Below are 27,132 nucleotides of genomic sequence, written 5' to 3'. Positions count from 1 at the left end.
TTTGTAAACATTGCACGGATATAATTTCTCAGAGAATTTGCTTAATTAAATTGAATTATAACTTCGCATTTTGTAAAGGCAACGATATTTAGGAAAAGACAATTAAGGGTCGACAGGAGTAACACTACCGATCTCTGTCGGGTTGCTTAGCTGCGAGTCCGTATTTTATTTATTATAAATTTTTTAAGAGTCAAAATGGAAAATCCGGCTCTGTACCAGCTTGCGGCTGATCTTACTGATTAAAACAAGCATAAGTTTAATGAGATTCGTTAATTAATTTGGCTAAAATTTGGGACAACTGTTCCTAAGCAGCTTTGCAGCTCTAAGCAAGCCTGAAAAAGCTGCTTAGAAAAGGTTATCCCAAATTTTAGCCAAATTAATTAACGAATCTCATTAAACTTATGCTCGTTTTAATCAGTAAGATCAGCCGCAAGCTGGTACAGAGCCGGATTTTCCATTTTGGCTCTTAAAAAATTTATAATAAATAAAATACGGACTCGCAGCTAAGCAACCCAACAGAGGTCGGTAGTGTTACTCCTGTCGACCCTTAAGGTAGGCGTCTCGCTACGTGCTTAGTCATGTGACTGTTTGTAGGTTTTTACGTTCAGAAATATATTTCAGGCAATTTTTGCTAAGGGAAAAATAATTTTATGAATTATGGTGTAAAATTTCATACGTGACAAAGTATGTTACTTTTTCCAAAGTATGTGATTTTTTTCATTTGACTCCGTTTTGATCAGCTGATCATGCGAGTCGTCGAGAAAGGTTACAAGTGAGAAAAATACTTTTCGATTGAATTTTGACAATTACTGAGAAAGGGTTTCAAAACGCATGACAAAGGTGTCAATCACTATCCAATTCGGCTAAGAAAGACGAGCCCCATAACCTGCAACTACAGTGATTAGCCAGCGGCGTTGCCAAGTCTTCCCAACCTCACCTCGACCAAAAAATGTCTGCTCGATTACCGCATTTTCACTAAAATAAACTAAAAAATTAGCAGCGAAATCTCCGGTAAACTATATATTTTATGGTTGCATCGGATTCTTCGAAATCTAATGTACAAAAAGCAATGTTTTTTCTCACTTCATCTAATCGAAAAATGCGAAAATATGTGATTGAAACCGTGATAGAGCCTTCTTTTTCTGGCCGTCTGTATGAAGTAATGCAAAATTTGTGATTTTCGAGATCGATTTTCTAGAGTAAATAGTCGGTAAGGAGCCACAGAAAAAATTGACTGCAAAGCTGATCATATATAATTTGATATAAAATCCGAAATCGAAAACTTTATCTAATACATGCCCTGACGAGACGACTACCTTAAGGAAGAAGTTCAGAATGGAGAACGTTTCTATCTACTAAAATAGGATGGGGATCAGTAATATGTCCAACTTCGTCCAAAGAAACAGTCTCTCGGCTCTTCCTTATTTCTAATCCTGTTTTCTATGTTATATATCTATATATGTTCTTGTCTAACGAGAGGCATCTGTCTTTGTTCGATTGCTGCGTCATCTCTCGCTACACGCAATACTGCTTATCCTATCAACCTGAATGTGCTTTTGCTTAATAAAACTTCATTTTACAAAATTTTTTTTTCTAGACGTTGAATCTTAGTTTTATTTACGATATTGTTCCTACATGTTGTCCCTACGTCGCCTTGGTGTCATTATATCAAGAGACACGGTAGTGTCTCGCGCCAAGTACACGCGGAGCGAGACCGACCGTGACTCTTTTAGGCGACGCGACGGGTTGCGAGTACCCGAGATGTTGAGATCTCGATAACGAGTGAACGGATCAAGTTCTAAGTAGGCTTGATCGATAGCTTGGGGTCCAATTAGGGGGGGGTTTCTCTTATAATATTCCGCTACGTGCCCTACGAGCGGAGATATTGCGACGCAAAGTCCAAATGTGAAAATTTTTTATTAAGATACTTCCTCCTAACGCCGACATTTTATATGATGACGTTATAATCAGAAACGTCACTTTCACTTTTTCGACACTGGCGGCTAGCGGCGTTAGTATCGCAGTGCAGTGCAGTGCAGACAGTGCGTTCGTTTAGCGCGCTGTCAGTCAGTTCTCAGTTCATCATCAGTTAACCTATCTCGATCGATCGAGAGACACGGTAATACGCGCGGAGCGAGACCGACCCGACCGTGTGACTCTTTATTATATTATATTTATTACGCGACGCGACGATTATTAATTCAACAAGGTAATTGTTTTATGTAATTATCCTATAATTATCTTATTCTATATATTACTGTTATACTTATTTTATTTACTGTTTATACTACGTTTACGTTTAATTTTTCTCTTAATTGTTTAATTGTTCAGCGCTCCTGGAAGAAGATACATACCTTTTCATTTTTAATGATTTTATATGATATATATTTGTTTATAATATAGACGAAGTGTGTTAAGGATACTTTATTGATTTTAAAGAAAAGTTACTATTATAATTCTAAATAAGAACTTATTACAAATTTTTCAAGATTGAGATTTTGCAGTTTTATTATAAATGTTGTCTATCTTTATATCGTTCTCAGCTTCTCCGTTATTGTAAAAAACTTAATATATAAGCAATATTAAATTATATATAGGTAACTTTGAAATAACACGATTAATTGGTTTCGTGTTATTGAAAACTGCAGTTCTTTCAAGACTCCAGATCTATATGAAATTGGGCATTTGGTTTTAAGAGATTATTTGAAATAACCTAACGTTATTACATATTTTTAGTTTTATAAAAAAGACGTTAATCGAAGACATAATGTAAATAAATTTTTTTCTACACTGCTATTCGAGATTCCGTGCAATACAAGTATCGAAGTATGTTATTCGAAGGTCACCTGTATTTTTAGATCCTATTCTGGTACCCACCGTGAACAACGGTACGATATAACTGAGACCGATTTTGTTCCATCGTCATTTGTAAATGTTCAGAGCTCCAAGATTGTTCAACCCTCGCCAAATAAAACAAATTTTACAAGTGAATAAAAGTCAAAACCAGGTAACATTGAAAATTTATTAGTCGTTAAATTATTCCTGCGCAAGAATGTGTCTTATTTTTAAACACTGATGGTCTTAATTCTCTGTAGCATTGTCTAGAAGGGAAATACTACAAATGGAGAGAAAGAAGAAACAAATGTGGAAAAACAGATAGAATTTAAAAGGCATATGATGGAAAAGGAGAGATTAATATCCAATGGTGATAATAAGCCTAATTCTAGATATTAAGATATTGAAAATAATAAGTGTATATTATATTGTGCATAGAAGTATCGAAGAAATGTCATTATGCACAAAAGTATTCTTTTAGTGGGTCGATTTCTTCGTCGATCTTACAGTATACAGCTGGGAAAATTAGCTGTTTTTCTTACAATAAAAGTAACGGTTTTTTTCTTCTTTTTCCCCCAATAAATTTCTTTTTTACTTACATTATATTTGATTTTTTTAAATTCTTTATTTTTTTGCCTAGTATCATTTATAAAATTTTGTGTAAAGATATGTACTTGGTTTTTTTTACGTTTTAACCCACACAGCACAGGATATTTTGAGGGACATTTGTGCATCCGCTGGATATCCACCGGATATTAAATATCTACTGGATATCTACCGGTTATTGAGATATCCCACTTTATCTGTAGGACGTCCCTCAGATAAAGTGTGCTGTGTGGGAAATGTCCTTTTTTAGACAAATTCGTTTACTACGGAAAATTACAACGCAATGGATCTACAAAGAACGTACTTCATGATTCCATTTTGTATTACATTTGCGAAGCGTCACACGTTTTTGACTCAAGAAATCATTTTTTGAAGAAACGTAGCAAAAATTTGAATAGACATTATAATGATTGTACGATCTAGACGCATTTGTCACAAATTAAATAGTCAGAAATAGAAATAAGAGAGCAAAATGAAATTGAGACAGTACTTATACAAGACAAAATGCGCAAACAAATAAGACGTACGATAATAAGAAATATTGCGAGAAATTATTGATTCAGCATCCTTATCTGTAGGATCTCACATATAAATATTCATATTTCACACTTGTATAATAATAATAATAATAATAATACAGAATTTTACGAATAATATAATCTTTGCAGTTAGTCAAATTTGAAAAAAAGCATTTTGTCTGCAACAAATTTTCTTGGCAGAAAAACGATAGATTTGATGGAAAATTTGTTAAATTTAATTGATGTTTAGAAAACGATAGCAGAAATGTAACATAACTTACTACTCATAAAATGACTGTAAATTATTGTGCCAAAAACCGCGCAAGATTTGCTGGCATGATCAAATAGCAAACACCTAGACGGCAAGATCCGAGAGATCACAGTAATCTGTGGTATTGACATCCATACACGCCGTTTAAGTGGACATTAGATACAATTTTCTTGTCAAAAGAGGAATCTTTTTAGCCAACTAAAAAGTTATCCCAGTCCTTTTTTGGTTAGCTTTTCGATATCTTTGGCGTATCATTTTGCTACCTGGGTATACTATACGAATTTTTCCGTGAAAAAGTATATAGATTAAAAAATTTATGAAATTATTTTAGCTATACTTTTTTTCTTTTGGAAAAATTGCGATTCGCATATTTCTCAAATATAAAAGGTATTAAAAGCCAAGGTTAAAAATAAGATATGTAATAGTATATTTTCTAATAAGTATTTAAAATATTCTAATCGCTATAATTAAAAAAAAATTCGTTTTTAATTTTTATAACTGCCTATTTCTGCAAGTTATAAATAATTTCAAAAGGGAGTATCAATATCTTTTTGATGTTCAGTAAGTAATTTTTTTTATTAAAATGTAATATCTATAATTTATTACAAAATATAAAACTTATATAATATTTAATAAATTTCACATTTTGGATGTACATAGAGATAAACATTTCATTTTTTTTTGTAAAATATTGTATATTAGCCAAACAAGTTTATCACGCATGTTTGTTTATCTTACGATTAGTTTATCATGCGTGTATGTTTAGCTTTTAATTGTGAATTATGATATTGGCTTAGTTTACACCGTAGATATTTTTAATACGGGTATAATCAAGCTGGTGCGGACTGAGCGTTAAATACGGCCGATTTACATCAACCGTATTAAGTCATATTTGGCCTAGTTTACACCAATCACTTGATACACGTATTAAATAGTAAATAACTAGTATATATTTTAATTTTAATTTTATTATAATAATATTGTTATAATTTATAATATTATTTTATTTATATTTTTTTAAATATCGATGAAATTATGCTCAATCGACGCGTTTTGGCACGAAACGAAAGAATCTGGCAGAAAAGTGTCGCTCTGCCCCGCGCCGCGAGATATTAAATATATTATTTAATACGCATATCAAGAGATCGATGTAAACTAGACCTACTATTCTGATACGCCGTCGTTTACATCGATCGTACCAATGAATTTAGTCCGAATATAGAACTTGACGTACTAAACGGTCGATGTAAACTAAGCCGATCAACAAGAGAAGATCAGATAAAAGTGTGATGGATCAGACTATGGTATAATAAAATTATGGAATAAAATGAAACAAAATGAAATAAAGCTGCTTTTTAATCGTTAAGCCCCGATGTACTGCTACCGCTCCTACTTGCACTACCAGATAGATGCAGTTTCGTCATTTCTTCCATCATGTAATCGTCATCTGTAACAATTCATACAAACACATTAATCATAGAATTTTCATGCAAACTAAGACTAAATCTATCTTTCTTTGTTGTTGTTATACATAATATAATTATATTTAAAAAAATATAGTACATTTATTTCTACATATTTATCATTAATTTTCTTATTTTTTAATTATTAATTTTTATATTTAATTCAAATATCTTAGAATTTGTATCTGAATATGTTTTTAAATTATATCTATTTTATTATTAATTTGTATATACATATACAGGGTATCCTAAGTTTTTCCGGACAAATTTTAGTAGAATGTTCTATGAGCAGAAATAATAGCAAAAATTAGAATGTGTGATAGAATAAGTGATATCGTACGTAAGTGACATGTCGTTAGATGATGTTTAATAATGATCCTACAACAAGCCATATAGCTACAGCTATCCCGAAGTATGGTTTGGAGAACATTGCAATCTGATAACAGGTACCCGTATCATTTCACACCAGTAAATCGATTATTCACACCAGTACAAGAACTTTTGCCAACTGCACGAACACAATTCTGTACCATGTAGCCATGTTCAGCACGTAGTTTATAATCTTGTCATTAATTGTTTCAGCAAGCATTTCACAAAACAATAAATTTTTTGATTTAGTACAGGAAATATATATGTATTTTTCTTTATTAAAAGATGGCCAATACTTAAAATTAAAATCTTTGAGTTATACAAGATGGTGCAGTAAAATAGAAGCTTATATAAAATCTCTATCATATTATTCAAATTTATGATGCTCCTCATAAAGTTTCAAGTGATAAATCTCGAGACTTTAAAAACTTGTCACATAGCATATTCATTACTATTAAAAATATCAAGTTTTAAATTTTTATGTTCTGTTATAGTTTAGTACAATATTTTGATTGAAATTAATATTGTTAGCAAAATATTACAAAATCCAGCAATACACATAAAAGAATCTTTTACATTTTTAAACAAATAATCGATTTTTTAAAGAAGTGTCGTACTAATGAAAATTTTGAAAATATACTCATTGCTGCAAGTAATTTGGCAAAGAAATTAGAGATAAAACCTAATTTTACTCCAGTAAAAAATGTAAGACGTATAAAAAAGACAAAAAACTTTGATTATGAAAATACAGATGAAGCAATGGGAATCAAAAGTACATTTTAAAGTTAATTTTTATTTTATATATATATATATATATATATATATATATATATATATATATATTAGATCAAGCATTATCGTCTGTCAAAGATACGTTTCAAATACTTAAAGAATATAACGATATATTTGGATTTATGTATAACTTCGACGACATCTCTGATGAACTATTATTAACATATTGTAAAAACTTAGAATTGAAATTTTTTGATAAGAAACGAAGTGAATCAGATATTGATGGAACTGATTTATATCATGGAATTAAAACTTTAAAATTAGATAAACATTTAGTGGAACCTCAATATTTTGTGATATATACTTGAAAATAATCTACAATAGTTATTTGTGTTACAAGTGAGGTAAGATGAAAATTCCCGGGTGTGGAGTTTACGCACGAGCCGAAGGCGAGTGCGGTAACCGCACCCGGGAATTTTCATCTTTACACACGGCTTACACTCCCTATTTTATGTTGCAAGTGCCTGGAAAGTGGTCTATCACGCACGCGTAGCGTGCGTAATGGGGCACTTTCCATGCACGTGTTGCATAAATAACATTTCCAAATATATTTATTGCTACAAGAATATTATTGACACTTCCAGTATCGTCGAGCGAACGCTCTTTTACAAAATTAAAAATTATAAAAATTCTCTACGATCCACAATGCTGCAAGAACGACTCGAAAATTTATCAATAATATCTATAGAACACGAAATATTGAATAAAATAAATATACGATTTAATATCAGAATTTGCATTGCAAAAAGCTCGTAAAAACTGTTTTGTAATATTGATTTTTAATATATTGATTATTGTAATAATAAAATATTAATGTAATAAAATATAAAAGTTTATTGTATTTTGTTGGAGTTTATTAATTGTATGAATTTCATCTATCTCTATTATTTATTAATATATAAAAATGCATAAAATGTATGCACACTTTATTGGGGCGGCAAAATTATTTTTGTATGCGAGCGGCCAACTCTCTTTGCACGCCACTGCATCCTAGATCGACCTTCCTCCACTACGTAGTTTATGTCCGATTCGGGATTATTCACCAAGAAGACTCGTGTTTCATCAGGTAATAAAATATTTAATCTGCTGCACGCTACACGTGCCTGATCCAATAGATCACGTTCCGTGCAGTCCTCGTTCGGTATGTCAAACGTAATTAGTCTTTGTTCGCCTGTGGCTAACTTCACTAACATTTTTGCCGTATCTCCTTTAATTTGATGCTGAACTATGGTATTTGCTAGGCCGTATATTAAACATATGTTTGATATACGCAGGGTGTTTAAGCAGGAATCTGCAATATTCCAGAAGATGATAGTATTGATGATTTTAAGTAAAAAGAGTCATATAAACATGGATCCTATGCCTAACAATTATCGAGATATTCTGGTTATAACGTGAAAAGGGCACCATGCGTAAGAAGGGGGAGAAATAAAAGAAAAACTGACAACGATGTGCAGTTGTAAGCCAACCAAATACAAAGAAGGTGGTGTAAACGTCGTCAATACTATCATAGAATGTTGCCGATTCCTCCTCAATCACTTTATATGTATATGTACACACTCCACACACACACACACACACACACACACACACACACACACACACACACACACACACACACACACACACACACACACACACACACACACACACACACACACCCACACACATCAGGAAGCAGTGTGTGTTAGGAAGCAGTGTGTGTCATTTCCGGAACTCTGCCTTTCAGAGTTCTAGCGGAGGAAAGACGGGCCCTCTATGATCGAAAGAGGTCAACTACCACACTAAGCGCTGAGGAGATTAGAACAGAAGAACGGCAGAACAGCATAAGCCGATGGCAACTCCAGTGGGATGCCGCAGAGAAGGGAAGATGGACACACCGTCTGATACCAGGAATTGACGTTTGGCTGAACCGGAGGCATGGCGAGGTCAACTACTACCTTACGCAGATGTTGTCAGAACATGGCTGTTTCCGAGAGTATCTACATCGCTTCAAGCACGATAATTCTCCGGAGTGCCCATCCTGCCCAGGAGTTACTGAAGATGCAGAGCACGTTTTCTTTGTATGTCCTCGTTTCAATTCACAGCGTAATGAATTGGAGAACATCTTGAATCAGAGAATCCAACCAGAGACATGGATAGATGCAATGTTGTCAACTCAAGCTGCCTGGAACGCACAAGCACCTTCGTCACAGAAGTCCTTATAGAGCTGCGTTCAACGGAGAGGAAGAGACTAAAGAAAGCAACTAGAAGAAACGATGAAGTCATCTTAGCCACCAGAGGGAAGAGCAGTAGCTAGATCCTCCCCTCACGAAGTAATGCCTAACGGCGGTTTCCGTGAGGATCAGAGGCCAGAGTTTAAGGGGAAGTTTTAGTCGGTATTAGCATTGACAAGTCACCAGTCAATGTTCGAGTCCGACATATCCGGGCAAAACACCTAAGCCTGGAATGCGTAAATGCATTTTCTTTCACAACCCCTAAAAAACACACACACACACACACACGTATGTGTGTGTGTGTTTAATATATATTAATTTTTATCTTTCTTTCATTGTTTGACTCGTTACCTGACTCGTTATCGATCAGTTGAAGTGGTGAAAATTTACATCCTCGCGCTAAGTACTGTTTCAGTTTGCCCACACTGGCTAAAATTAAACCGAGAAATGGCGGTGACGGTTTTAACGGCCTCGATAGATATTCAGGATGAAATTGAGTAGCTACATAATAACTATGTCCTTCCAATTCGGCAATTTCCATTCGTATATTTTTATCGTCACGACCTACAAGAATGTTTGATTGCTTCATATTACTTTAATTATTTACCACTAATCGCGCATTATATTTAACAAAAAAGATTGTAATTTTATTAAGAGATGCGATCTAACTCACCTACGAATTTTAAACCAGCTGCTTCTAAATCATTGACGTAATCTGGATTTATCTCATACCTATGCCTATTCTTTCTTCTATAACATCGTTATTATCATACAATTTCTCTGAAGAATAAACAGTTATAAATTAAAAATATCGCTAGAGAAAAGAAAATTTAACTCATACAATCTCAACAAATCTTGTTACTTACTTAAAATAGAATTATTGTTGTAGAATCGTGTTTGTCTTTTGCCCAGCCTCATCGTTCCACCCATCATACCTTGAGTGTGCTCCGGCATATCTATCACTACGGGACTATTAGTATCCGGATCGATCTCTGTGGTATTCGCGGTTTTAAGATGTAAGACATTTCGCGCAAATTCAATTACAGCCGCTTGCAAGCCCAAACAAATGCCAAGAAACGGCTTATCCTTCGTTCTGCACCATTCGCAGGCCTTCATCTTTCCCTCCATTCCTCTTTTTCCAAACCCACCTGGTACAATAACGCCGCTAGATGCAACAAATACATTTTAATTTTCTATCGAAAATTATATAATCTTATATGATCAAGAATTATGAACATATCGAGAAGTAGAATATAATAACATTATATTGAAACATATTACTTGCTCTCGCAGAGCTGTTGCCAAGCTTCGTGATATAGTTCTGGCTTATTCTTCGATAATGCAGTTTGTTCTAAATTAGTAGCTTCTATAAACTGTAAACAACAATCCAATATATATAATCATGCGTGCGTAGCGTGCATAGCATGAATACAATATACTTTTTAATAATTGCGACACTCTACCGTCAAGTTCAATTTATATCCGGCTTCAATGGAAGCATGTTGCAACGCTTTCGTAACGGAGGCATAGGCGTCCTCGAGTTCCGTGTATTTACCCACTATAGCGATGTTAACATCTTTCCGCAAATGATCCACGCGTTCAGCTAGATCCCGCCATTTTCGCATAAAGCAACGCGGACGCGGCACTCCGATATTCAGTTGCAATCGATCATTGAGGAATTCTATGACACCTTGATATTCCATAAGAAGTGGCACTCCATATATAGATGTTAAATCGTGAATAGTTATAACCTGGCCGAGTCGTAAAATTTAAAAATATGTTAATCATTCATGTTTTCATAACAATATATATCCTGCAACGATATTGTAATACTAAGATATATATTTTCTAATCTTACCTGCTCCGGGGCCACATCGCAGAATTTTGAAATTTTCTCTTTGACGGAATTGCCAATGGGGTTTTCCGACCTACAGACTATAAGATCGGGCGACAAACCTAATCCTCGTAGCTCTCTGACACTAGATTGCGTCGGCTTGGTCTTGTGTTCACCCGTCGATTTTGGCTAAAAGATATTCATATTTCTATAACACTGATTGGTAACACATACCACAGATGCGGATTGGATTTCTCGAGTCGATTTCCTGTAAAAATTTTTGGCCGCTGAACTCGAATCTATCAGTGAAATTTTTCTATCACATCAGCTTTATCGCCTATTTTGTCATTTGTCAAAAAATGACCTATGTTTTCTTTTAGCATTTGATTATATATCCTCAATTTTTTCCAAAACCACAGATGTGATAGAAAAATAACAGAATCGGATTCATCAGTGGTAAAAAATTTACAGGAAATGACTCGAGAACCCCAATCTGCATTTAATATGTCGACCAGTGTAATTGTTCAGAAGAAGTTGGTCCCGTAAAAATTGCTCACGGAATTTTGTAAAAATTATTCGTGCACTTATCATTGAACACACTTGTAAAAGAGATATTTATATGAAAATGTAAACATCGTAAAGCATGGAACAGTTACCTGCGGCACTAAAGACACATGGGCCACGCAAAAGTTTTCTCTGTTCACTCTACGTTGAAATTGTCTGAATGCTTCTACAAACGGCATTCCATCTATATCCCCTATTGTCCCTCCTAATTCCACTATGCACACCTATAAAATTATTAACATGCAATTAGAATAATTATATTATTATGAATTTATACGTATAAAAATTAGGTAATTATGCATAAAAGGGGCCTCCCCTCCGAATTCAATGACTTTGAGATATGTTGTCAAGGTCACCCTCCTGAGCGGGGAGGCTCATGGTAGATATCTCAAGTTCCCGGAGCCTCTCCGCGGTAGCGCCGTGAGGGACCCCCGGTGGAGTTTTAATGGGTTAGAGTCCCACATAACCGCCCTCCTCGCCCCGGAGGAAGGGGTATTCGTGTGGATTTCCCCCCCGTAAACAAAAAAAAAGGTTACCCTCCTGACCTCCTGAGTGACCTTCAGAAGTTTTTAACCGGCGGTCATTGTTAATTAAAAAGTTATAAACAAAAAAAGTTTGAAAAATATAGCAGCTATTTTGAGTATTAGAAGACATAAATGACTATAATATATATGTCAAAATAGTTCACGCATACATCACTTTCCACGCGAAACGAGGTGCCACATGGGTTCGTGGCGCGCTTTACAAGCTCGTTTATTGTACATCGCCACAAATATTCACACAGATGATCGACTAACTTTATCTTCTTTAATACCACCTCTACTAAACGAGCTTGTAAACGCGTCACGAACCCATGTGGCACCTCGTTTCGCGTGGAAAGAATATGCGTGGACTATTTCGACATATATATTAGTCATTTATGCCTTTTAATACTCACATATATTCAATATACAATTTATCAACAATTTACTGCTTTAAATGTTGTGTTTTGGTAAAACAGCAACTTTTCCGCAAAATAAAGTATTCTCTGCTTTAACAAAAAGACTTCAATTTATCAACAATTTACTGCTTTAAATGTTGTGTCTTGGTAAAGCAGCGACTTTTTCGCGAAATAAGTATTCTCTACTTTAACAAAAGACTTCAATTTATCAACAATTTACTGCTTTAAATGTTGTGTTTTGGTAAAGCAGCGACTTTCTCGCAAAATAAAGTATTCTCTGCTTTAACAAAAAGACCTCAATTTATCAACAATTTACTGCTTTAAATGTTGTGTTTTCGTAAAGCAGCGACTTTCTCGCAAAATAAAGTATTCTCTGCTTTTAAAAAAAACGTAATATTAGTCGTTTATGTCTCTCAGTACTTATAATAATTGCTGTATTTTTCAAACTTTTTTTGTTTATAACTTTTTAATTAACAATGACCGCCGGCTAAAAACTTCTGAAGGTCACTCAGAAGGGTGACCTTGACAACATATGTCAAGGTTATTGAAATCGGAGAGGAGGCCCCTTTTATGCATAATTACCGAGATAATTACCAAAAATTGTTTAAGGAATATTATTAAAATTTATATTCGTAGATCTAAATAATCTTGTGCCATTATCTAATTGTACATAATAATATTAATAATAATTTGATGTATTAACTATACCTCTGGTATAGCTCCATCTTTTGTTACAGATCGATTCGCGATTTTTTCCACCCATTCCTGAATAGCATCGGTGATATAGGGCACCACTAACAATAAGAAACGAAATATTGCTTTTCATTAGTTTATGTAACTCATCGTACTCATTAGATATCTGCAATATTATAAATAAACTTGTAACCTTGTACTGTTTTGCCTAAGTAGTCTCCTCGTCTCTCGTTCGTAATAACGTACTGATAAATTTTTCCAGTCGTTATGTTATTGTCCTTGTGAAGAGTGATGTCCAGGAAACGTTCGTAATTACCTAAATCCAGATCCACTTCCCCGCCATCGTCGAGTACATAAACTTCACCTGTTTCACAGAAAGGAGAGAATGTACATTTATAGAAGAGAAAGACAGCAAAGGTGCAGAAACAAAAGCGGATGCGTCTACAGGAAACCAGTAACATAAGAATGTTTTCCTTCCAGGAATACCTACTGGATAACTGCTTGAACAATGAGATAGATGATAAGCATCATATTTTATTGGAAATTAGAAACCATTCTTAACAAGTGGCAAACATAACTATACCAACATAAACGTTCATAATGCATAGTTTACAGCGTTTTTGCGTATGACCAAAAGCTGTTTCCTATTGCTTTTATTGCTCCGAATACGAATATACTAACAAGAAAAATTCCACAGGTCTAGAAATGCTACTATTGCAATTTCAAAATGTTGAAATAAATAGTAAGTACCACAATTTCAGGAAAAAAAGTAACAGTATAAAAATTAAAGAATACAACATTTTATGTTTGCAATAATTTCATTTATAATTCAAAATATTAAAAATGTTTTGTATGAGTCTTTTGCTTATAAGCTTTTGGGTCCGTTTCTCTTGGAAAAGACCAGCAATAATTACCCATCATGTTTTTATCCCGCTATCCTTGATAACGAGCCTCCATAACTGCTATAAGTCTCCATAATTCTATTTATAGTCATAATTCATTTGTATTGCCATTAGCCTAAGATGTTTTAAATATATTTCAATTTACTTTAATATCTTATATTTTATACTTAAAAAAAATTAAATAAGATGTGGATATCTCTTTCCTTCAAATGTATGTTATTATTTTATAGCTTTAAAAATTTATGGGCTATATTGATTAAGCAAAAATAAAATTTAAAAAAATAAAATAAAAATGTTGTTGGCTATATGAGAATATCGTTAGACCTTTAATTTGTTTACAAGATCTGACGAGTATATTTATTTCTTTAGTATATTTAATCTCATCGACTTGAGAAATATCATTGGAACAAAAATGGAAAGATGTAAGGGAGACGGTCGTTGGCCAGCAACGTGACAAGACGTAATCGCGAGCGTGCAGTTATTGTAGAAAAAAAATTTATTAAATCATTTTTTAAATAAAATTAAGAAACGAGTTTTCTTCTACCATCAATTCGCCGTATAAAGTGAACTAATGTAATTTTACTTTAACAATTAGGATAACATGTATCAAGAAGACTATCCTGAACATATTATATAATACTTAGTTAGGACAAATAATTCAGTAATAATCTTATCCTAATCGTAGTCAATTTAAAGATATTTAATTTTATAGAAAATATTTGAATTGACAATAAGGTAATCATAAATAAAACATAATTTTAAACGTAAGCCTTATTTTTTTATTTTAACAAAAATTCTTTATATAAACTTTAACGGACCCCGTAAAGGACCCCGCACATATCACATGGAAAAATGGTCTCCCGTCGAATTTACTGAAATTGTAGTGTAAGGATGGTCGAATAATTCGAAAGAGATGATTCTTGGGAATAATGTATATTTAATAGTCTTTGATATAATGGTGTCTTTCGGAACGAACGTAACTGCGACTGGCTCGACTGGACACTCTGGACAGTGGACTTTTCTTCTCAAGACTTGACTAGACTCGACTTGCACGGACCTGCACGACGACCGTTGAAGCGCGGTTCGCGCCACACGATCCCTATACTACGTTTACGCGAGCGTTACTTCTATAGTAACTTACGATAATTTACTCGTTTACGCGGAGTAAATTATCGTAAATTACTACAAAATCCCGTTTACGCGAAGGAATTATCGTAAGTTACTACAGAAATAACTCTCGCGTAAACTAGTACTAGTTACTAAGCGCCTGATGCGCATCAACCCTCCGCATATCAACCGGATAGACCGGCGAGGTTCGTGAACCTGAAACCCCACTTAAAAAAAAATTATTTTTCAATACAGAAAATAATAGTATTTTATTTGTAGTTAATTGTAGTAAATTTACTTTTGTTTGTAGTTGTACCGTTTGAGTAATAGTTGCGTTTGAACAATTCGCCAACTGTTAACTTTGTTAATTATGAAGATTTCTTAATTCCGTTTTTTCTATATGATTCAGAATCGTTTGTAGTTGTTTGTAGTGATTTTACTTTCGTTTGTAGTTGTATCGTTTAAAAGTTACGATTGTTTAAACAATTCGCCAAGAGAGCTCACTTTTAAACAATACAACGGAAAAAAAATCACTACAAACAACTACAAATGATTTAGAATCACAACGAAGAAAACGGATTTGGCAAATCTTAATAATTAACAAAGTAAACTCTTGTCGAATTGTTTAAATAATCACAACTTCTAAACGATACAACTGCAAACAAAAGCAAAATCACTACAAACAACTACAACCGATTTTGAATGATATGGAAAAAAACAAAATTAAAAAATCTTGATCATTAACAAAGTTTACTCTTGGCAAATTGTTTTAAACAATCGTAACTTTTAAACGATACAACTACAAACGAAAGAAAAATCACTACAAATAACTACAAACGATTCTGAATCATATGACAAAAAAACGAAATTAAGAAATATTGGTAAATTAACAAAGTTTACTCTTGGCGAATTGTTTAAACACAACTATAGCTCAAACGGTATAATTATAAACAAAAGTAAAATTACTACAAACGATTCTGAATCTTATAGGAAAAACGAAATTAAGAAATCTTCATAATTAACAAAGTTAACAGTTGGCAAATTGTTCAAACGCAACTATTACTCAAACGGTACAACTACAAACAAAAGTAAATTCACTACAATTAACTACAAACAAAATACTATTATTTTCTGTATTGAAAATTTTTTTTTAAGTGGGGTTCCAAGTTCACGTAGGTACCTAGACCGGCGACCGCGCTTCAACGGTCGTCGTGCAGGTCCGTGCAAGTCGAGTCTAGTCGAGTCTTGAGAAGAGTCCAGTCGAGCTAGTCGCAGTTACGTTCGTTCCGAAAGACACCATTATACCAAAGACTATTAAATATACATTATTCCCAAGAGTCATCTCTTTCGAATTATTTGACCATCCTTACAGTAGTATGATGTAGTTCATAACGTTCTGTCGAAAGTTCCAATGAGTCCGAGGTAAAAAACTGGACAGTTTCCGAGATACGGAGGGCATAGGTCAATCATATGGAAAAATGGCCTCCCGTCGAAGTTGTTGAAATTATAGTATGATGTATGTCTGTATGATGTAGTTCATGACGTTCTGATCAAAAGTCCCAATGGGTCCGAGGTAAAAAATAGACAGTTTCCGAGATACGGGGGGGGGGGGGATAAAAAAATCAATAATAGTGCCTCATTCGAAAATTTTATTCTTTGTGTATATTACGAAGCTACGTTCACACACAAATACACAAACATACGCAGAATGGCACATACGCACATAAAAACACTGCTCACATACGGATGTACACAAAGAATAGAATTTTTGAATGAGGCACTATTATTGACCTTTGACCCCCCCCCCCCATATCTCGGAAACTGTCCATTTTTTTACCTCGGGCCCATTGGGACTTTTGATCAGGACATCATAAACTACATCATACTACAATTTCAACAAATTCGACGGAAACCCATTTTTCCATGCGATGTGTGCGGGGTCCTTTCTAATTGTGTTATTCTCTTTAGCTTTTTTTTCCTTTTATTTATATTTTTCGCATTTTTCTTCTGTTCAAGATTTAAATATGAGTTTATTTAATTTAGTATAATTATATTTTAGTTATTGATCAACTTGACGATATATGATTTTGCAGAAAAATATTTAATAAACGACAATATAATCACAAATAAAACATAATTGTTTATTACATAAACATTAAAAAGTATAACGGATTTTTCGCATGCAGGCGACATTATCAAGGTAACAATATTGTAATTTAAAATTTCCGCTTCCCATTTACATTTTTGCGGATGAAACAAATAGAAAGCGATAACGAGATTCGCTAACTTGTCAGCTAAATCATTCTACTACGGTGATTGAGCACCGAAGATGCAACCGGAAAGAGTCCGGGGGTGACTTGGATCTAACTCCGATTAATTTAATTGACGATTAACTTATCAAGCAATATTATCAAGAGACACGGTAGTGTCTCGCGCCAAGTATACGCGGAGCGAGACCGACCGTGACTCTTTTACGCGATTTAACGTGGATGGAATTATTAATCTTTTTCCTTGACACATTCTTCGATATATGGAAAGAGGATCAGATTAGAAATTTTGTTTCGGTCGGATTCCGCCGGTTGAATTAAAGTCCATTTCTACCAATGTGGATTAACTTTAATCTCGATTTAATTTATTTTTTGTCTTTTTCTAATGTTTATTTCTAAATACCAACGTAGATTAAACTTTAATCTCGGTTTAACTTACTTAAAGTACCTTTTCTTAGTTTTGAAAATTAGAAGAAGATAAAAAGTAAGTTAGTTAAATCGAAATTAAAGTTAATCTACGTTGATAGAAATAAACACAAGTCATGACCAATCGCAGTTGATTATTCTGCTGAAATTCGACTGTATAATTGATCAATGTTTTAAGGCTTAAAACATCTATTGTAAACCGGGACTAAAATTAGAAAAGGATAAAAAGTAAGTTAAGCCGAGATTAAAGTTAATCGGCATTGGTAGAAATGGACACATTAATCGCTGATTAAAGTTAATCGGAGTTTAATCAGAGTCGCTCTAAAGACGTTTCTTGTAGAGCGCAGGCATGGAGACACACGAATCGAACCTAAAATCCAAGAATCTTCTATCTATGCGTTACGTTCCACGTTCCATGCGTCATCGCATGCGGTTGTCCCGTCTGGACGGGCTTTAACACGTCGAACAACGTGACGACTGACGACAGCGACATAGAAGAAATGGCGTAGAAAATGGCGACGCGGCACATGGCTGGAAATTTTACCGCCACAAAAGGATCGCCGCGTCGCGGCGTTCGATCGGCCGATTTTTGCGCTTTACCACACAACTATAAGTCAGATCATTCCATTCGGACGGCAAATTGATACCGTTCTCTTTGTCGTCGGCGTCGAAAAGACCAGGGGCTAACGGACGGAATTTCGGCGCCGGCAAAACCATTCGAATTTAACCTCATCGATTCCGAGGTTCTTCGATCTTTCGAATAAATGTAATAATTAAGTAATTCCTCGTTAGGAAATAATTTGAACGTAAAACATCGCGACGATAATGAAGAGAGAAATCAGGTGGGGGGGGAGGGAGGAGAGGGCTAAGTTTCGAATTATCAAAACGTACGCCCCGCAATTGTTCGGATCGGCATTCGGCACCGAGGTGTGAGTTTTCCGGAAAATTGAGAGAGAACATCCCGCTAGATGAATATCCCGCCGATTTTCACGACGTTGTGACGTTACAGCGCCGCGCTGCTCACCGTGCTCGTAGGGCGAGAAGGTTCCAGCGTCGATGTTAATGTAGGGATCGATTTTGATGGACGTTACGCGGATGTTGCAGTGCTTGAGGATGGTGCCGAACGAACTGGCGATGACACCCTTGCCCACGCCGCTGATCACCCCGCCGGTCACCAGAATGTACTTCATATCTGCTAATTCGTGAGACGAGACGTGCACCACGCGAGAGAGAGATTTATTCGCAACGCGCGCGAAAGTCCTCACACTTCCGCGGTCCAGACGGTCCGGTCAGGTCCGGTCCCCGAAGCGTACTGAATGAAACTGAACAGTGAACCGACTGGCGACTGGACGGAATTACGGAACCAAATGAACTTGGAACTTGGAACCACTGAACCATACGGACCAGAAACTAGAGCTCTAAAAAAGTAGGTATTCTCGATCCGCCATTTTTCTTCCAATCATCTGTGAAAACATAACCTTTTCGTAAACGTCAATACGCTTTTCGGTCTCGCGATTAATGTAAAAATTTAGCTGAAATATCGATTCTGTAAAATTGAAAATAAGTATTAATTGATTCTTAATTGATTAGACGTGTGTTCTTAAACGCGCGACAGTATAATTTGTTTTATAAGTGTCGTATTTATCGTAAATCGACACATCGTGACTCTGTTTCATTGTACGTATTTGGAGCAGTAATTTCAAGGGCAGAAGGTATATTATTTAAATAATACTCATCGCGAAAAATTGTTTTCATGTTGCAGTTTTGTCACATTTTGACATATTTGTGTTTTTAGATTAAGTATTTGGCTGTTTGTAAAATGTCAACTGAGGACAATGAAAAAAATCCAAGTACGTCGCATCCTGGGCCAAATGTTGAGGTAATTGCCGCATAAATTCCTAATTTTTTCTTTCGTTTACTAATTTAATGCTTCATTTATCATATTTAATATACTTCCACTCATTTCAGGACCCTAAGCTTCAAGAGTATTACACAGATGAAAAAATTGAAAGTTTGTTGGTCGAAAATCTCTACCTGAAGAGTCTGCTAAAAATGTCAACTAAGGACAATCAAAAAAATCCAAGTACGTCGCATCCTGGGCCAAATGTTGAGGTAATTGCCGCCTAAATTTCTAATTTTTTCTTTCGTTTACTAATTTAATGCTCCATTTATCATATTTAATATACTTCCACTCATTTCAGGACCCTAAGCTTCAAGAGTATTACACAGATGTAACCGTTTCAGTTGACTCTTCAGGTAGAGATTTTCGATCAACAAACTTTCAATTTCTTCATCTGTGTAATACTCTTGAAGCTTAGGGTCCTGAAATGAGTGGAAGTATATTAAATATGATAAATGGAGCATTAAATTAGTAAACGAAAGAAAAAATTAGAAATTTAGGCGCCAATTACCTCAACATTTGGCCCAGGATGCGACGTACTTGGATTTTTTTGATTGTCCTTAGTTGACATTTTTAGCAGACTCTTCAGGTAGAGATTTTCGACCAACAAACTTTCAATTTTTTCATCTGTGTAATACTCTTGAAGCTTAGGGTCCTGAAATGAGTGGAAGTATATTAAATATGATAAATGAAGCATTAAATTAGTAAACGAAAGAAAAAAATTAGGAATTTATGCGGCAATTACCTCAACATTTGGCCCAGGATGCGACGTACTTGGATTTTTTTTCATTGTCCTCAGTTGACATTTTACAAAACAGCCAAATACTTAATCTAAAAACACAAATATGTCAAAATGTGACAAAACTGCAACATGAAAACATTTTTCGCGATGAGTATTATTTAAATAATATACCTTCTGCCCTTGAAATTACTGCTCCAAATACGTACAATGAAACAGAGTCACGATGTGTCGATTTACGATAAATACGACACTTATAAAACAAATTATACTGTCGCGCGTTTAAGAACACACGTCTAATCAATAAGAATCAATTAATACTTATTTTCAATTTTACAGAATCGATATTTCAGCTAAATTTTTACATTAAGGCTCCTGGATGGTCACCGCGGCCATATTGAATTCTCACTATTGAGGCGAGGAAAACACCCAATTTTGTCGTCCGTACCATTTTCAAATAAAGAGACATTTCAATAAAACATCACTATAGATCGTTTCAGAACACTTCCGAAATTGACCGAAAACTACCCTTTTCCCTCGACAATAAACAAACAGCCATAAAACAAAGCCTAAACATACGGGAAAAACAGCCGTTTAACGACTATCGAAAAGAGGTGAAAACGTTACTTCCGCATGCAAATCTTACTTTTCGGTCAATTTTTACGATTTTCACGAATACGTTAAACGTTAAAGCACAAGCACAGAGCGAGTAATAAAGAAATAGCAAGGACGACAAAATAGGTTGTCAACATGTCACAAGACAGAATTCTCCATTGGAGAGAGTGAGAGGAGAGAGTGGCGGCGCCACCATCAACGCAGAGTTCTCGGCTGACCATCCAGGAGCCTTAATCGCGAGACCGAAAGCGTATTGACGTTTACGAAAAGGTTATGTTTTCACAGATGATTGGAAGAAAAATGGCGGATCGAGAATACTCACATTTATAGAGCCTTACAGAAACCAGAAGCGGATCGGACGAAACGCAGAACTGCGCAGAACGACACGAGTACCCGCGCGAGTACGGATCGAGTGACGATTGAAGCAGGACCGCAGGACACGTGCCATTAGAGCCATTAGAGTGCCTGAACGAGAGGCGTAAGCCGTAAGTACGTGCTGGCATAAGATATTACGAGTGAGGAACAGAAGTAGAAAAGCGGAGGAAAATAAAAACGTAAGTAGAAAAGAGGAAGGAGAAGGAAGAAGGTGGCGGGCAAGGCCGAAGTGAAGGGGCGAGAGAGGAAGGTAGAGCAAGTGAAATGAGGTAAATTTAACTTTCTTGTTACAGATAACCTAAAGGGAGAAAGAGAGGAAAGCGGTGGAAAGGATGGAGTGCAGATGAAAGATTATAATAGAAAAGGAGGATAGAAAAGATAGGAGGAGAGAAAGTATGGGAGATGATGAAGGAGTTTAAGGAGGACAGTAAAAGACAAGATAAGGAGATAAAAGAATTGAAGAAGAAGGTAGAGAGATTAAAAAGAAAGGTGTATAGGATGGAGCAGAGCGCGGGCAAAAGGAAGAGGGATGACAGTGAAGAGTAAGAGTAAGTTAATTGGTAAAAGGAAATGGTGGGAAGAAGATTATGAAAGCAACGACGACGAGAAAAGAAAGAAGAACGTGATAATAAGGATCGAGAAGGAAAGATGGAATTACGCATAATCTGGCACTAGCTTTACGAACTCGAACATCATATACAGATCGACTTTGTAATTCGCCCAATTGCTAATTATCCCGCGCTAATGAGTTAATGATTGTAAGATCGACAAAATTAATATAAATTTATAAAATTTAAAATGTAATAGAGTACAATCATTTATTTATACCGTCCTTTGATCGATCTAATGTTATAATGTAATGATGTAATGTGTATTTTCTCTTGTCAAACTCGAACTTGTTGATGGAATAACTTTACACCGCGATGCTCGTTTGGTCGTTAATCTCCTACTTTGATGACAGGATTTTATTGCTACCTATTAAAAAAGCATTTCTTTGGTGCAAGAGTCAGTCCGTACCGTGTGACAATTGTGAAATTTCATTATTATTCTGTATTTCCAAAAGTCCCATAGAAGCACCAGGCATGAAACACACAAACGATAAACGAACAAACGACTTTGAAAATATTTTATCTTTTTACTTTTTTTTAAATATTGTTACAATTCTCTAAAATAAATTCTAAATGCGAAATCAAAAAGATTTAACAGCTATCTTAAATAATCGAATTTTATTCCTAGTACGGTAGAATAATTACCTTTATTGACAACAAATTGAGAAACGTTACTTATGTCTATACTATCTATATCGTCTATCTGCACATGTAAGTATATTGTAAAATACTCTCAAGTTTGAGAACTACGTTTTCAACACAATGCTGCTAGTTTCCGGACCGTATTCAAGTCACGAAGGAGCATTTGTACAGTCTGCTTAGTACGGGTTGAACAAGCGGATCTGATACGAGTTCATCCGGGTCCATCGCTTCTAGAGCTGCACATTAAAACGCATGGAATGACCATTTGTTGAATGCGTTTTAATACGCGTTTTTTCAATGTCTTTATATTACATACCAAAATTTGCGCTTCTATGGATGTTAATCTCGAATCGATGTGACATTGAAAATGCTCGATATGCTCCAACAATCGCATTCGGCATTCAGCTGGGTCAATCGATGCCTCAAGTTCTGGTATAAAGGCTGCGGAAGCGCGGAGACTTCATTTTTTTTACGTTGGTTATGCTTGATTCTTGTTGAACGTTGTTAACAGGCGATCCAGAATTGAGATTCTCCGATACGGGATCACCAATAATAGTTTTCTCAGCTAATAATCTGCATAAAAATATTACATAATATGTAAAGCTTGTGCAGTTATTTATTTATTTATTTGTGTTAAAAGTTCAGTCCTGTGAAATAAAAAAATAAAAGACTGAATAATACATTTTTTTTACCTGCACTCTCCGTTTTAATGTCTGGCGTGGCACTGTTTTCCTCTTTTACGACTGAGTTACCACCCGTTAACGCGTCTAAAAGTATATGACTGTCCTTTGAATTCGAGCCTTCCTTCTTGCTGATAATCCTGGATTCATCAGAATGCGTGCTATCCTCTTCCAAAATTTCATCAATTCCGAATCGGAAGCGATTGATTTTTCATCTTGATTGTCTTTCAACAGACAGCTTGATATCTGCCTTCGTCTCGACACGTCGCGGAATCTCCGAATTTGTATCGGTAAAACTCGCCGCTTTAGTTATTTTCCATCACTGGTACCGGTTCCATGTCTGTCACAGTACCAAAAGGAAAGTTAAGGAACTAGAAATTTTAGATCGCATAGATCGTGAAAATAGTCGGCCCGAGCTCGTGCGGAGAATAAGGTAAATATACAGCGGTGCGGTATAATTCCTGGGAAATTTAACTCGTGGTTTTGTTCGTCATATTTACGTTCGATCCCGACGACGATGGTTGTATCAATCGTTCCATGGATAAACACTAGGCAAATAAAAAAAAGAAGACATCTTGCATGGTTTTCCACATCTTAATAATTATCCCGAATCATACTGCCCGTAAAAAGTGTGTTCGCGGAGCGCGCAATTTAAGGTTTTTGGAGAGGGCAATTGGAGTCATACTATAAACGATTGGGACTTATTGTTTGCGCAGGGTTCTGCTGTAAATGCCTTGAAAAGAGTTCTTCTGTCGTTTGGAGAAAAAATTGAAAAAGAACTGCAGAGAGAAGGATTAGTCCTAAACAAACTAACGACGTGCAATGAGATGCACAGTCATTGGATGAGCAGATTTCAGAAAAATCAAATGTTTCAGGTAACACATTCGGTTCTGCAATGCAATTGGGAAATCATTGTTAACGAACGTTTTAAAATATTTGATGTGACGCATGGTAACGAGTATTTACCAGTCTATCGAGTATTTACGAGTATCTATCAGTAAACTTGATTGAAATAAAAATTGAGATCTGTTAATAACAGATTTGTAGGAAATAATACAGAAATATGAGTAAGTGTAGACAGTTTTCAAAAAAAGTTTCCCTTAAAGTATTTTGTAATGTTTAATTTTTCTCTTAATTGTTTAATTGTTCAGCGCTCTGGAAGAAGATACATACCTTTTCCATTTTTAATGATTTTATATGATATATATTTGTTTTATAATATAAACAAGTGTGTTAAGGATACTTTATTGATTTTAAAGAAAAGTTACTATTGTAATTCTAAATAAGAACTTATAGAGAAATTACAAATCTTTCAAGATTGAGTTTTTGCAGTTTTATTATAAATGTTGTCTATCTTTATATCGTTCTCAGCTTCTCCGTTATTATAAAACTTAATGCATAAGCAATATTCAATTATATAGGTAACTCTCAAATAACACGATTAATTGGTTTCGTGTTATTGAAAATGTTCAAGACTCCAGATCTATATGAAATTGGGCATTTGGTTTTAAGGGATTATTTTAAAAAGACTTCAAAAAATAGCCTAATGTTATTACATATTTTTAGTAGTTTTATAAAAAAAAAAGACGTTAATCGAAGAGATAATGTAAATAATTTTTTTTTCTCGGCTATTCGAGACTCGTGCAATATCGAAGTATGTTATTCTAAGGTCACCTGTATTTAGATCCTACTCTGGTATCCATCGTGAACAACCGCTGAGACAATTGCTGAGACTAATCCATCGTCATCTGTAAGGGTTCAGAGTTCCGAGATTGTTGAGTCCTCTCGCCAAATAAAAATAAATTTTACAAGTGAATAAAAGTCGAAACTAGGTAACATTGAAATTTATTAGTCGTTAAATTATTCCTGCGCAAGAATGTCTTATTTTTAAACATTGACGGTATTAATCCTCTGTAGCATTGTCTAGAAGGGAAATATTACGAATGGAGAGAAAGAAGAAACAAATGTGGAAAAACAGATGAAATTTAAAAGGCATATGATGGAAAAGGAGAGATTAATATCCAATGGTGATAATAACCTAATTCTTAATATTAAGATATTAAGATTATAAGTGTGGTATATTATATTATTCCCAGACTTGATTACCTTCGCAGACACTCTCTTGTCTAAATACAAGATATGAATATCTTCTTCTTCTTCTTCTTACAAAGTAAGATGTAATTTAATTGCATTTGCATATCAAAGCAATCCGTGTTGCACGTAGGCATTTAATTTAGGCATTGTTTAGCAGTCTATGCTAACAGCTGACAAAGGAAAGCTGCGTAAGCACAGAGTAGTGTGCAAGAAGATAACAGACTTTTATACGAATAAGTAAATTATAAACGTTCAGCGTAATTTATTATCATTTGCATATCAAAGGCAATTCGTGTTGTACTTGGACATTTGTTTAGCAGTCTTTACGTTTACATCTAGCAAAGAAGAGACGTCAAAATAACAGTATGCCAACAGTGAGCAACACCTCAGCGAAACCTTTTCATTTCAATTCGCGATTTCGCTGAATTTCTCTTTATATGAGGACTAATTAAAAATCAAAATTACTCCTCCTTATTAAAGGATTTGAATAAGAAGAAAGGAGAAAGAAGAAGTCAGAAAAGCATCAATTAATAATAAAACAAACATGTAGTAAATATTTATTATTTACTTATTATCTCCGTGTTACATGCGAAATTAATTATATATTTTCCCAATAGTCCGTACCGTTTAATTTGTATATTTTTGTATCAAATATAAATATACATATCTCACACACACAAATTAATAGTAGAGAAAATTCAAACTGCATCGGATGTCCGATTACGTTCTATGTTCAAAAGAAACATTTATTTACAAAGGACAAAGTATTTTTCAGCTTATCGAGATTCGCACCTTCTGTTTTGGATTGCAAATCATACAAATTATAAAGGTAACAATTACAATAAAATGCATATTTAAATTGAGAAAATTTAAACTCTTGTAGATCGTCTAATAGTACGTTTAATAGTCATCTTTTCGACTTATTATATGTAACTATTTTGTTCTTAAACTTAAATTTTTACTTTATGATACAAGTTACAAATTTGCGGAAAACGCGTCCCTACAATTAATACAAACAAAATTATCAACTAGTTGAAAAATGGTTTTACTGCATACTAATTTCAACCATAGACGACATAGCCGTCTAATATAGCCGGCTTTTCGACTTGTCACTTCTGACTGGGAATCTATGTCAAAATTTATATAACAATTAGGCTAATTTCTTTTTTTAGGGTATAAGTCATTAGTAACTGTAATGTGTATAGAATAATTCATTTGTTACAAACATAAAGAAAACTTTTAAAAGTAACTGTAATGTGAAATAATTGTTTTATTGTAAAAAAAAAAAGAACTTTTAAAGAATCTTAAACTGTTTATGGAACAAGTATGATAAAAACAAAATTGAAAGGCGAAGTTCAAAGTTGATTTACCTTTCCGAGCACATCGAAATATAATGCACAATAGCAGCCAAAGATATCTGCGAAATACATTTCAGGGGAAAGGGGGGTAAAATGGGGGTAAGATGACGAATTGCTAATTTTTCTAAACTAATAACAGATAACGAGTGTATGCGAAGGTCCGAAATAACCGTACATACATTCCTTCAAAGTAAACGGTACCATTGTAAGCGGTGATTATTGCTGTGGGGCGTGGGCTTACTAGAGAGAAGACGTCTTAATGATAGGACCGAAATATTTGCCAAATTTATTGACACATGTATTAATATGTTTCGTTTT

General features: G+C 34.6%; 2 protein-coding genes and 1 long non-coding RNA gene across 3 annotated transcripts; 1 reads left to right on the top strand and 2 right to left on the bottom strand.

The window, feature by feature from the left end:
* Window positions 1-4,887: 4,887 nt before the first annotated feature.
* Window positions 4,888-19,102, bottom strand: LOC139808485 (CTP synthase-like). Its single transcript, XM_071770535.1, is given in 12 exon segments — window positions 4,888-5,677; window positions 9,422-9,634; window positions 9,744-9,812; window positions 9,815-9,850; window positions 9,937-10,235; window positions 10,352-10,443; window positions 10,534-10,821; window positions 10,929-11,093; window positions 11,561-11,692; window positions 13,117-13,202; window positions 13,295-13,465; window positions 18,828-19,102. Coding segments are annotated over 12 exon segments (1,809 nt in total). The 5' UTR covers window positions 18,994-19,102; the 3' UTR covers window positions 4,888-5,585.
* Window positions 19,103-19,241: 139 nt separating this feature from the next.
* LOC139808487 (uncharacterized) lies at window positions 19,242-19,904 on the top strand. Its single transcript, XR_011730877.1, has 3 exons — window positions 19,242-19,515; window positions 19,599-19,682; window positions 19,772-19,904. It is a non-coding gene; the product is annotated as an uncharacterized lncRNA (long non-coding RNA).
* Window positions 19,905-20,008: 104 nt separating this feature from the next.
* On the bottom strand, window positions 20,009-21,293 carry LOC139808486 (uncharacterized). Its single transcript, XM_071770536.1, has 4 exons — window positions 20,617-21,293; window positions 20,449-20,534; window positions 20,215-20,358; window positions 20,009-20,125 (listed from the first exon to the last, which is right to left on the bottom strand). Exons 2-4 carry the CDS (start codon window positions 20,491-20,493, stop codon window positions 20,009-20,011), a joined length of 306 nt encoding a protein of 101 aa, XP_071626637.1. The 5' UTR covers window positions 20,494-20,534; window positions 20,617-21,293.
* Between the last annotated feature and the right edge of the window lie 5,839 nt (window positions 21,294-27,132).

The sequence above is a fragment of the Temnothorax longispinosus genome, chromosome 2, assembly GCF_030848805.1.
Source record: "Temnothorax longispinosus isolate EJ_2023e chromosome 2, Tlon_JGU_v1, whole genome shotgun sequence".
NCBI lineage: Eukaryota > Metazoa > Arthropoda > Insecta > Hymenoptera > Formicidae > Temnothorax > Temnothorax longispinosus.
The sequence above is the reverse complement of the archived record's forward strand: the minus strand, read 5'-3'. Positions and strand labels throughout refer to the sequence as shown.